We start from the raw sequence: 13,135 nt of genomic DNA on the forward strand, positions 1-13,135 counted from the left end.
CCTGACACCCCAAAGCAGAAGGTTACCTTGTCCTGCAGGGCTGTGCTGAGCTCCTTCTCAAGGTGGGCCTGTTTCTCCACCCACTCTCGAGTGGCTTTGCTGTGCTCTTCTGTCAGCTCATTGAGGGCACCCTGTAGTTGCTGCAGGTGACTGGCAAACTCCCGCAGCTGGGACAGACAAGTGGGAGTCCCCATCACCCAAGGTCAAAACTAGTACCACCACTGCTGTTTGTTTCCCAAACTCCAGGGGCTGTAGGTGTCCGACTATCTAACCCTGCTCAAACCAATTACAACCAACCATATCTTTAACTCAAGACTCAAAATTTAGGGCCACAACCCCGTCCCTGGCAGCAGCCAATTATGGGACAAGGAAAGGGCCAAAGTATGCAGGTCTCTGCAGAGACTGGAGCATAGGACAGATGCCAGGACATTCTTCTCAACCCTCTCTTCGAGAATCCTCAAGACTAACTCAGCCCCACGGACCGTCAAGTGGGGACTACACCCCCCAACCCTCACCTTAAAGGAAAGGTCCCCATTCTCCTCAGAAAGCTGGTTAATTTTGCGATCCATCTGGCTCTTCTCTGTCTTCAGGTCCTGACACTGCTTCAGAGTCTCATGGAGACGCACAGTGAGGCTGTGAGGGAGTGGGGCAGTTAGAAAAGACGGTAGCACCCTCACTGCCACCCCATGGGTACAGAGTGGGGTGTGGAGCTGGGAAGGAAGCAGGCAGAATTATACCTCTCATTCTTGCCACGGAGCTCCTCAAGCTCCCTGGGCTCCGATGGGCTGGCCGCCTGCTTCTCGTTGAGCAGAGCCAGGCGGTCAATGCGCTGCTGCATCACAGCTATCTGTGCATCTGCTCCCGAGGAGGGGAAAGGAGGAGAGTGGAGAGTCAGCAAAGAACTAAGGGGAAGAGAGAAGGAGGAGGTGGCATCCAATCTAAGGGAAGGGGAGGATGGGGCCAAGGGCAGCACCAGATTCCAGGTCAGCCTGACTGGCCCATGGCTGAGCCCCAAGCTCCAGAGCCAGCAGAACAAACAGAGAACAGAGGGGCCGTTCCTCACACAAGCCCAGCACTTCCCCGGATGAAAATCCCCAATGCTGCCCATTCACACACCACCTGCCAGCGTGCCAGGCGCCTACCCTTCTCAGTAAGGAGCTTGCGGTTCTCAGCCAGCTCCAGCTCCAGCTCATCTCTATTATTTCTTTCATCGGCGAGCTGCTTCTTCAGCCGTCTCATCTGGAATTGTGGGGTTTGCAGAATGTCGCCCATAGGGGAGGCTGGAGAACCTGAGAGGAAGCTGAAGAAGGAGACGCCATGGTCAGAGCCTGAAGTGTGAGGCTGAAGAGAAGAGCAACAGGCAGGGATGGGCAAGCAGGGCTCTAGGGATGTGAGCACTGGCTGGGACGCTAAGCACCTCCGCTGTGTTGATAGTGCTATCTCATGCCTCATGACTGACCTTGAGAAAGCTTTTCTTCTCCCTTCTCCTAGCCTCAATTTCAATTTCCTTGTCCAAAAAAAAAAAAAAAAAAAAAAAATTACCCTCACCTCTGCAGAGCTGCACTGAGAAAAGGGACTTTAGCATCGTCTCCAAGGAAGAAAGGAATTCCATAAACAGGGAACACAGCCTTTGAGGCCTTCTGCTAAAAATGGATGCCAACCAATTCCCCTAATTAATACTGGGGAAGGTGAGAACATCTACAGCATACTCTAAGCACTGTCTGATGATGTAACAGGTTGGTGAACAGCGTTAGCTTCTAGAATGCAGGGATTTGAAGACTGGATGTTGAGGCCCCACCCAAGGAGAGGAGGCCCAGCACATACTTGTTCCCACTGGAAGAGGCAACCTTCTGTAGCTCTAGGAAGCGAATCTCCCTTTTGGCCTGGTGGCTGGGTGGGGACAGCTCTTCGGAGATGGTGCTGGAGCAGGTGGAAGGGACAGGAGCTAGGGCAAGGAGCAAACCAACCATATAGAGATTAATAGAGGGGAAAGATTTGCATCTTTATACAAGTTGAGAACTTGCCTTAGTGGAAGTGGATCCACAGACAATTATATGTAAGCTACAGAAGGAGGCCACCAGGCAGAATCTGAAACCTGGCGTCTGGGTTAGCCAGAGGTCAGTGTCCCTAAGCCTAGTCAAGCAAGTGGCTTCCGTTTCCACAGCTCAGCAAGTGCTCAAGGAGAGCACAGGAGAGTGAGGGTGTCCTCCCTGCTTAGCGACTGGACCAAGTGCTCATGCTTTCCCCCCCATCCAACACTGCAGAGGCAGCTTGGGAGCCTTGAGCAGGATCTCCTCTTCTCAGCCCACCAACCCTCTCAGATGAGAGCCGATGGCCTTTCTCAACTCCTCCACTCTAAAATCTTGTCCTGCCAACAAAACCCCTTTCTCAAAACCTCCTCCCCTCCCATGGCTCCCACGACTACCTTCACATGGCTCTCCTACCCCTAAACACCCATTCCTAGTCTCCCTATCTGCCCCTCCCTCCTACACCCACAATCTAAGCTCCCAGAGTTCTGATGACGCCTCCCTGTGCTGCCCACAGCGCCCATGGCTTCAGTGGTCATCCACACACTGACCTGTACACCCATAACCTGGCCCAGAACCCTCACCTACATTCTAGACTCATACTTCCAACATCTCCATCTGAAGGGCTGAAGAGGAACGTGAATATGAGGAACATCAAATTCAGTGGCTGGAAAGAGAACCTGCCTCGACCCACTTCTTACATCCCATTGTCATTAGATACCCTCTTCACCAGAAGACAGGGGGAGCTCTCACCCTTTCTACTGTACTTCCAGAAGGCATTTGGTAGATCACGTACCTCTCTGTTCTAGCACTCACTCTTCATACTTACTGATTTATGCATCTGCCTTCCCACCTAGAACATGAACTTCATAGGGGGAAAAGCCATTTTTTTTAGGCATTACTCCCAGCTTCTAAGCCTAGAGTAGCAACTGCTTAAAAAATAAAAAACAGGGATGCCTGGGTGGCTCCAGTGGGTTGAGTGTCCGACTTTGGCTCAGGTCATAGTCTCACAATTCGTGGGTTTGAGCCCCGCATCAGGCTCTGTGCTGACAGCTCAGACCCTGGAGCCTGCTTCGGATTCTGTGTCTCCCTCTCTCTCTGCCCCTTGTGCATGCGTGCTCTCTCTCTCTCTCTCTCTCTCTCAAAAATAAACATTAAAAAAAATTGTTTTAATAAAAAAAAAGGTATGTGTGAAGTGCTCGAGGACAACCTAACAGAGATGAGATCACATGTAACGTCCTGCTCAGGCACCGCCAGGCAGCAGGAGAAGCTCGGTAGGAACTGAGATGGTGGCAATGTGGCCCAGAAATCAACCTATTCCAATTACACACACTTTTCCTGAGCACAAACTCTGCCTGGTTGGGACCTGAAACAAACCCCCACAGCGTTTCTCAACAATTTGGGGTCCTAGCAGTGCCTAGCTCAGACAGGGCATCCTCAGGAATGGGCCCTACTTACCTTTCTGCAAGAAGTTCTCTAGGTCCTCATTCAGGTTTAGCCCATCCTCATGGTCCAGCACAAATTTGAGAATGACTGCTAACTCAGCCTGGACCAGAGAGAGAGAAGAAGAGCATCACTTTAGGTGCTAGGGAGGTTTGAAGAGATGGAGGGCACCACACCAGCAGTGTCAGCCCCAGGAGCTGCTGGAGCCCAGTCTTCCTCTCAAAGCCTAAAGCCCCCCCCCCCCCCCCCCCCAGTCCAGCTGAGAACATTCTACTAGAGACACATTGCCCTGCTGGCTCCCGCCCTCTCGATTCCCCTGAAGATGACCCAGGGTCAGAAAGAGTTCCCACCTGACTTCACTCCTGACCACAAAAAAGAAAATGGGCAAAGACAGTAGCGCAGACGGAAAGCTTTTATACGTAACAATGTTGCCCTCTTCCAAATGACCCTCACTATTGTTCTCTGAGTGAGAACACCTCCAAGGCTCATTCAAAGTTTACCCACCAGCTCAGCTGTAAAATCTGCCCTTCTCTGAGTTCCAAAGCTACAGAGTTGATTGGACTTTTCTGGCCAGCCTGCTATATAGTTCCTTATCTTTTAGAATTTCTGTTTCTGGGGCATCTGGGTGGCTCAGTCCGTTAAGGGTCTGACTCCTGATTTTGGCTCAGGTTATGACCTCACAGTTCGTGGAATCAAGCCCCGTGCTGGGCTCTGCGTTGACAGCACGGAGCCTGCTTGGGATTCTCTCTCCCCCCTCTCTCGGCCCCTCCCCTGCTCATACACACTCTCTCCCAAAATAAATAAATGGACTTTAAAAACAAATAAAAAAGAATTTGTTTCTACCAGGTCTGTGGCCAGCTTGCAGCAGAGAAAAGATTAAATGAAGGAGACACCCATCCTTCCCATGCCACAACAACCTCAACCTCAGAGGAGAGCCATGAGCTAAATGAGTATAAAATGAGATGATTCAACATTTTTACCACTATGTGAAAGGCCACAGCTCTCTAGGCACTGCCCATGCCCACCCCACCCCACCCCCCCCCCGCCCCAGTCACCTATATTACCCACTGTGGCATCCCAGCTCCTCCTGCTCTGGGAAATAAAGGACAGCTGCTCATACAGGAAGCAAAGCCAACATCAGACCCTTCCAGGCAGGTAGTTCCTGGAAATCAGGTCATTCCCTCTATAGTGAAGCAAATGCACTTAGAGACCAAGTAGAGGAGGGGAGAGAAGGTAACAGCTCTGAGCTAGACGGTCATGATGGACAAAGATATTCTCTCTCACTAATCCCTCCCATTAGAGGAAAGGAGGAGACACATGGAATGACAGTTTGTGTAAAAATATACACTCGAGGGGCGCCTGGGTGGCGCAGTCGGTTAAGCGTCCGACTTCAGCCAGGTCACGATCTCGCGGTCCGTGAGTTCGAGCCCCGCGTCGGGCTCTGGGCTGATGGCTCAGAGCCTGGAGCCTGTTTCCGATTCTGTGTCTCCCTCTCTCTCTGCCCCTCCCCTGTTCATGCTCTGTCTCTCTCTGTCCCAAAAAAAATAAATAAAAAAAACGTTGAAAAAAAAAAATTTATAAAAAAATATACTCGCAATTTCTACATATTTTCCCAACACAGGAGAGTTACCACTAGAGTTTACAACCACAGTTAAATATATGAACATGAATGGGGCACCTGGGTGGCTCAGTGGGTTAAGCATCTGACTCTGAGCTTCGGCTCAGGTCATGATCTCACGGTCTGTGAGTTCGAGCCCCGCGTCGGGCTGTGCTGACCGCTCAGAGCCTGGAGCCTGTTTCAGATTCTGTGTCTCCCTCTCTCTCTGACCCTCCCCTGTTCATGCTCTGTCTCTGTCTCAAAAATAAATAAACGTTAAAAAAAAATTAAAAAAAAAAAAGTTCAAATCTGATAGCACAGAGCCTGCTTGGGATTCTCTCTCTCTCTCTCTCTCTCTCTCTCTCTCTGCCCCTCCACTACTCATACTCTTGCTCTCTCAAAATAAATAAACATTAAAAAAATACACACACACACACACACACACACACACACACACACACAAAAGGACTTGGAAGTATATCCCTTAAAAGTTAGCAGTTAGTTGTCTCTGGAAATGAGATTAGAAGCAATTGTTATTTCCCTCTTTTGCACTTTTCAATATTTTCCAGACATCCTATAAAGAATGGCTGGAATTGCTACAACCTAATTTTTTAAAAGAACAATATACGTTGTTGAAAGAAAACCAATGGAGTAGGGTGAAGCACGAGCTAGGCCCCCCAGGTGTGGTGGAGACACAGGGCTTACCTGAATCTTATATTCAAATTGTTCCCAGTCCCTGGGACTTTTGGAGCTCATGGTGGAGTGGTATAACAGCAGCATGGTCATCTAGAAGCCAAACAGAAGACAGTCACTGAGCAGGACTGTCTCTCTTCTCAGTGCTCCCCTCTCTGGAATATTCTGGGGACTCTGAACTATTCCAGAGGCTCTTCCAAAGCTCCTAGAACTCAGTAGCCCCAGGTCCCTGCCCTTAACTGCACCAGGAAACACCTGATTGAGGACTTACTGCTCACTGTACAAAAAGCCTGGTGTACAACTGAATTCCTGGACTCATGGAACCTAACTACAAAGCTTAAACTACCCTCTATGGGCCAGCACCCAGAAACAGGAAGTGGAGGAAATGAAAGAGACTGAGCTAAAAAGAAGACTATGACACCTGGGTGAGGCCCAATTCCTGCCACGTCTTCACTGAGGCTCACAGTAATAGTCTAGTAATCTCTGTCATAGGGCATGGGCTCTGAGACTCCTTAGGCTAAATCAGCCTCTGCCTCAGACAGATGGCTGACCTCTAACCTCCATGAGCCCCAGAAATAAAGTACTCATCACCAAGAGAAGGCCTGGCAGGTCCAACTGGTGCCACCCTCCCACCCCCACATCCAATATCCCATAGATACCTTGGCCAATTCCAGCTCTGACCCTTCCATCACCTTCTGCACAGACACCAGGCATTCTGGAGAAGAGGGATGTTTTCGGTTTTCTGTAAAGATGACAATGTAGAAAACAGGGTGAACTTCCTGGACACAATTCCTGAGATCATGAGAATACCTCAAAGTAGAACGAAATCACCGTCTCTGGTGGGGCTAGGAGACATAAGTCTCCTTGCTCCTATGTCCTCTCTCCCCCAACACACACATTTCCACCTGAAGTTAGTTCTATCCTAGGTCAGCCCAAGGACTACAGGGATAGTTCAAGAAAAAAGCAGGCTAGGAATTCACAGCAGCACTGGGACATGACGTTGCACTCACCCACCCAATGCATCAACTCCTGCTCAGCACCACAGAGAAGGAACCAGAGATTCCAGGTCACTCTAGGGTCTTATTCCAAGTAAGGTCGTAGAGGAAGCCTGAAGCTAAGTTAGATCAGGAGGACTAGGGACACCAGTTCTTCTGCTGTTATGCCAACTATCAATTAACCTTTGCTTTATCTAAATCTATTATCACCTTTCCCATAACTCTCCTGAGGGGGTGATGGTTGATAGCTCCTGTGTCAAAGAGGAGGACTCTGTGTCCATGACTGTACAAGGGAGGGGAATTGACACTGTGCTAACTTTACATCTGTTCTTACTACCTATCAACCTTAAGAGCAATTATTCCATCTTATAGACAAAAAACCTACGTCCAGAAAGGCCATACAAGCTGTGAGTAGAAGAGCCAAGACCTCAACCTAAATCTGCCTCTGCCCCATCTATTGCCTAGGTAATTAATTCAAAATCATCCAGGGGAATGTTTTTCTTACAAGGGAAAGAGGATAGCATGGATCCATCCCTCTCCTCCAACTCCTTGCATGGGGCGGGGGGGGGGGGGGGGGGGGGGGGGAGGGGGAGGGGGGGCCAAGGTGATGAGTCCTGAAAACTGACTCTCTGGCTCTACCTGGATCTTAGAGATGGGCTCTGGGACTGAAGGGACACTCTTCTTCCCTGACGGCATAAGCATCACCAGACCCAGGGAAACAGTTATATTCATCTCTGTGGTACAGAGTCAGCAGCCTTGAGCCTCTGCACCTCCAGACACCTGTGAGCTGGTTCCTCTGGACTCCCAAAGTCCTGGGAGTTGAGGAAGCAGCTCCTTCTCAGCTAGGTAAGAAAGGTGCTTACTTTGCAAAAAACTGCACACAAAGTCCAGTCTCTCTGGTACCGGCTGTTGCAGGATTTGCTGCCCCTCATCAGTGCCGTGGCTAGAAAAAGAACAAGTATCAGGACCAGAGTACTAAGCAATCCTTCCCCCCTCACTACTCCATTCCATGCCACCTGCCCCTTCCTTCAGGTTTGGTCTGCACTGGATCTGGGAGAGATGCTGGTGGCAGGGGAGAAGATACCAAGACACCATTTGGTCAGAAGGAACTGTGTGGTGGGTGAGAAGTGGGAACTTGAGGCAGGAGGTCCTTCTGGAAAAAACTCTGCCACCCTCTTCATGAATATGAAAGGCTCTGTGGGAAGGGGGCCGAGGGGAGAGGACGAAGATGACAGAGACGAAGGGGTAGCTAGGTTCAGTAGCCTGGAATGGCTTAACTGTAAAAGGTCAGAAAGCCTGGGAAACACAGTGAGAGTAAGACAAATGATGGAAAGGGAAAAACAAGTCAAAGAACTGAAAGAACAGGAGGGAATTCCCAAGGCTCTGAAGGGACAGGGCAAAGTTCAACACAACAGATCAAAGGCTGAGATGGCTAAGGCCAAGGGACAACACTCAAGTGGCTGGGTATTGCTGCGCTGGTCTGTTTAACTGGAAGAGCAGGCTACATGCTGAGAGAGCTATGGGGAGAGGGAGGCAGCAGGGGGAGCCCTCACACAGCCCGGGCCCCTGGTGCTCAGGCTAACTGCCCTGTCAACCTCACTGGGGAATAGCTTCACTAGAAGTCAGAAAGCAGACTTTTCTCCTTGGGCTTCTATGGCTGGAGATACTAATTAAAGGGGCCTCTTGTTCCTCAACCGCCAGATTCTACTGAATGTTCCAGGTTTCAGTCAACTTTCTGGAGGGCAGGGAGGGCCTGAGAACCAGAGAACTTAGCAGTGCTGGACATCCTGCAAAGCGTAAGCAGCACCCAAGCCAAGACCACCAATGTACCTCCCTCCCTCTCCCACGTGATTACAAAGGATTCTTCCAAGTGAACCCCCCATGAGCCATTTTCTGGATAGCTGGTGTGTGATTAGGGACTCCTACAAAGCCATCAGGAGATGCCAATCCCCTCCCAGGCTCCTAAAAGAGCCATCTTCCCTACCTACCCACAATCTGGAACATTGTGACTCCTTGCCTCAGCACAGAGCAGTAATTTCCCTAAGTGTACTCCATTAGATAAAAAAACAAAGAGGGTTCTCAGGTTAAATGTTTGAGAAACGCTGGGTTAAACCAAACCGAGCATTTTCTCAAGAAAAGGATATAATGTGAATTATTTCCTAAACCTGTCTAACCACAAAACCTCTTTTTCCCCCCACTAAGCCCCTAGGATAAGTAAAGTTACATGGAATATGGTTTAAACATGCTGGACCTGGAACAATCCAGCCCATCCTTTAAAAGTGAGTTCAGGGGCGCCTGGGTGGCTCAGTCAGTTAAGCGTCCAACTTCAGCTCAGGTTATGATCCCGTGGTTTGTGGGTTTGAGTCCCGCTTTGGGCTCTGTGCTGACAGCTCAGAGCCTGGAGCCTGCTTCAGATCCTGGGTCTCCCTCTCTCTCTGACCCTCACTTGCATGCTCTCTCTCTCAAAAGTAAACATTAGAAAAATTTTTTTTAAAAAGTGAGTTCAAGTCTTATCCACAACCACTACCAGTCATGACTCCTTCCTCCCCCTCAGGACTTTCTGCAGCACTGATTGATACAATAGCATCACTTACAAATGACCCCTCTAACTGTGTGACCTGAAAGCTAGGGTACAGGAGGTACTCAGTACATATGGGTTGACTAACAGATGAAGGATGCTTTATAACAGGAAGAGGAGAGGTCAAGGTCAGTAACACAAATGTCAGAGCTTTAGGTTTTCTGGCAAAATGACTCTACTACACTTTGCTAGTCAAGTCTCACAGGTATCAGAGATGGGACAGCCTTTTTGCTTCAGGCTATTCTCACACAGAACAGAAAGGGAAACTTGATAGAGGGGCTGATGTCAATGTATTTTCCCAGAGAGAAGGCCAAGTGGCCAAAGAACAAGACCTGTTCAAGCCCCACAGCTGCTATCTGCCACCAGCCCTGCCATCCTCCACGGCCTTCCCTGGAGAACCAGCATCTGATTTAGGTTAGCAACAGTAGCATCATCCACAATGAAAAAGCCAGAACACGTTCACCAAGAACACATCTGTCTTCCCAAAGGAAGTTGATTTGCACTGGCCTGGATCCGAGATGGAGATTAGGGTTAACGTGGAATTTCAACAACCCCTCCCCTCCACCGCGCACGCACGCAGCACACACGCACACACATGTATTTGTGTTCTCTCTCCCTCCTCTCTTACCCTCCCTACACCTTCACTTCTCCTAGTCTAAGGCTCAGGCAGTGCATTAGAAGACAACTTGGAAAATGTGCATCTTGAATTTATAACCCTCCCAGTGAAAATTTCCCACCAGGTTACCAAGCTACAGTTGCTAAACCAAGGATACACATGCTTACCTCTTGGACACTTCTACTGCTCTTGTCATTAAGCCAAGGAAATTGATCTCCTCAAAAACAAATGCTCCTTGATCTATTTTTTCCCCGAGATTTTATTTTTTTAAGTAATCTCTACCCCCAAAGTGGGACTCAAACTCATGACCCCGAAATCAAGAGTTGCATGTTCCAATGACTGAGCCCACCAAGCATCCCACCTTGATCTATTCTTAAGTCAAAAACAAAAACAAACACACATACCAAAAACCATGCTACACCCTACTGTACTTTTACAACACAAAGAGCATCACACCTGGCTGCCCATATTTTCATGACATTAAAATTAAATAGTAGGCTTAGGTATCATCAGCCTAATGATTTTACCAGCCACTGATGTTAACTGTGTAGATCTACCACTTCATTAGGGTTTGAAAGATAATTCCTTTCACTAAGAACTGCAAAAGGCTATTATTACTCGGCAATCAAAAAGAATGAAATCTTGCCATGTGCAACTACGTGGATGGAACCGGAAGGTATTATGCTAAGTGAAATTAGAGAAAGACAAATATCATATGACTTCACTCATATGAGGACTTTAAGACACAAAACAGAAGAACATAAGGGAAGGGAAACGAAAATAATATAAAAACAGAGAGGGAGACAAAACAGAAGAGACTCATGGAGAACAAACAGAGGGTTACTGGAGGGGTTGTGGGAGGGGGAATGGGATAAATAGGTAAGGGGCACTAAGGAACCTACTCCTAAAATCATTGTTGCACTATATGCTAACTAATTTGGATGTAAATTAAAAAAAATAAAATTTAAATTAAAAAAAAAAGAATTGCAAAATGCTAACTTATAGGTGGTACATAATTCTCCTATGAAGAATCTGTGCAAAAACAAGAAAACAACAACAAAAAACCCTTCAGCTAATCAAGCTTGGATCTAATTACCAGTTTACAGGCAACAAGGTTGGGTTGGGGGTGGAGGTGGCAGGGGTGGGGGAGGGGGGCGACAGCGGGGAGAACAAGTTGAGCAGTACCATGATACAATTAATAAAATCAAGGGATGCCTGGGTGGCTCAACTGGTTAAGTGTCCGACTTCGTCTCAGGCCAGGATTGTGGTTTGTGGGTTCGAACCCCACATCGGGCTCTGTGCTGACGGCTCAGAGCCTGGAGCCTGCTTTGGTTTCTCTGTCTCCCTCCTTCTGCCCCTCCCCTGCTCGCTCGCTCGCTCTCTCCCTCCCTCAAAAATAAACATTAAAAAAATTTTTTTAGGGGTGCCTGGGTGGCTCAGTCAGTTAAGTGTCCGACTTCAGCTCAGGTCATGATCTTACAGTTCATGAGCTCGAGTCCTGTGTCAGGCTCTGTGTTGATAGCTCAGAGCCTAGAGCCTGCTTCAGATTTTGTGTCTCCCTGTCTCTGGGCCTCCCCCGCTAATTTTCTCTCTCTCTCAAAAATAATAAGCATTAAAAAAATTTAATTTTTTTAATAAAAAATAAAATAAAATCCAGAACTTAGGAAATTCTACAGGATCCGGGAAGAAAAAAAATAGGGTAGGTATGGAGTTAGAAATGAGTAGGAAACAAGACTGGTGGGAGGAGATGAGTCCCTGATCAAAGTTCTTCAATGCCAAGGCTGGAGATTTTAGATTTCAACCTCCTGGCAATAAAGAGTCCATCCCTGAGGTCCACCAGCTGTGGGGCACCACAATGAAAGAAGGACTGGAGGAAGAAGGTTCCTGAGGTCACATGAACAGGAATGCCCTGGGAATACGCACAGATTAGAGCAGAACCAAGCCACGAGGGCCAGGTATCCAGAGTGAGGCAGAGGCAGAGATGTGAGAAGTCTTCTAAAGGACAAAATGAGAGGAAGATGACCTACTAGAATCACTGCCAAGGAGAGGGAGGAATTCAAGATGATGTTGAAAGGTCCTGCCTGGGTAACTGGGAAAGAAAATGGTACTGTCTGTATCAAAGTAAGAAAATAGTGACCTCTTTCAGAGGCACTAAAGCAGGTGCTAGTTAGAGCCACAGGGACTTTAAAAAAACCTTATAAGACATCCCACCACCAACATACACTTCAAAAAACACATTCAAGGGGCGCCTGGGTGGCGCAGTCGGTTAAGCGTCCGACTTCAGCCAGGTCATGATCTCGCGGTCCGTGAGTTCGAGCCCCGCGTCAGGCTCTGGGCTGATGGCTCAGAGCCTGGAGCCTGTTTCCGATTCTGTGTCTCCCTCTCTCTCTGCCCCTCGCCCGTTCATGCTCTGTCTCTCTCTGTCCCAAAAATAAATAAACGTTGAAAAAAAAAAAAAACACATTCAAAAAATTAAAACCAAAAACCATTCTTGCTGAATACATCTGTTCTAGGCTACTCAGCCCCACTAGACTTCGGTGATGAACAGTATCAACTACATTTTTGTTCACTTACTCAACAAACATTAATCAAAACCGAACCGTCCCAAGCTAGGCGCAGAGGAACTCAAGGTGAATCAGATCCAGCCCCTGCCTCTGACAAGCTCAGTTCTGCCTCCTTTCCCTATGAAGGGGTAGCCAAACTGTTTCACAGAGATACTGAAGCCCCCACCCCAGTTCTTATCTGCTACGTGTGGAACAAGAACACTCTCAGTCAACACTTCAGACTATCCCTGACCTGGGGGCTGTCTACCGTGCTTTCCTTTGAAAAGGGATGGTCCTCTCTGTCCCCTCAATTCTCTACATTATGGCTGACCTCTACTTCTGCCCACAGCACAAAGATGTGAAAGGTCAGTTTTGCCCTAATTTCTGAAGGCTTGATGACAGAGGAAAAAGAATGAACTATATGAGCCTTAAAAAATGACTGTAGGTTACGGCTTGACCCTTGTAACTGTAGGTTACATCTTTGCTTGCTTCCAGAGAGGGAAGATATAAGGGGGAGGCCCACTCCGCTGATTTCCCAGATAACTGAGACATTCAAAGACAGATGTAAAAAAAAAAAAAGCTCACTAGAATCCTGGCTAGGGGACAACAAGCAGCTTATCAAATGCTAATCGACCTCACAAAG

At 48.2% G+C, this 13,135-nt stretch overlaps 1 protein-coding gene across 7 annotated transcripts in view; it reads right to left on the reverse strand.

Annotated features, from left to right (window-relative positions):
• NUMA1 (nuclear mitotic apparatus protein 1) overlaps positions 1 to 13,135 on the reverse strand; it is a 73,350-nt gene that overhangs the window by 14,792 nt on the left and 45,423 nt on the right. For all 7 annotated transcript variants that reach the window (XM_086678162.1, XM_086678163.1, XM_086678164.1 and 4 more), the window contains exons 4-12: positions 7,619 to 7,698; positions 6,420 to 6,502; positions 5,773 to 5,853; positions 3,486 to 3,573; positions 1,825 to 1,945; positions 1,143 to 1,300; positions 738 to 855; positions 516 to 633; positions 27 to 167 (exon numbers count right to left, since the gene is read on the reverse strand). In XM_086678162.1, the coding sequence (XP_086534288.1) occupies positions 27 to 167; positions 516 to 633; positions 738 to 855; positions 1,143 to 1,300; positions 1,825 to 1,945; positions 3,486 to 3,573; positions 5,773 to 5,853; positions 6,420 to 6,502; positions 7,619 to 7,698 (988 nt within the window). The remainder of the gene's footprint in view (positions 1 to 26; positions 168 to 515; positions 634 to 737; positions 856 to 1,142; positions 1,301 to 1,824; positions 1,946 to 3,485; positions 3,574 to 5,772; positions 5,854 to 6,419; positions 6,503 to 7,618; positions 7,699 to 13,135) is intronic.

The sequence above is a fragment of the Puma concolor genome, chromosome D1 (genome assembly GCF_028749965.1).
Source record: "Puma concolor isolate L17-30 chromosome D1, mPumCon1.1.hap2, whole genome shotgun sequence".
Classification (NCBI taxonomy): domain Eukaryota; kingdom Metazoa; phylum Chordata; class Mammalia; order Carnivora; family Felidae; genus Puma; species Puma concolor.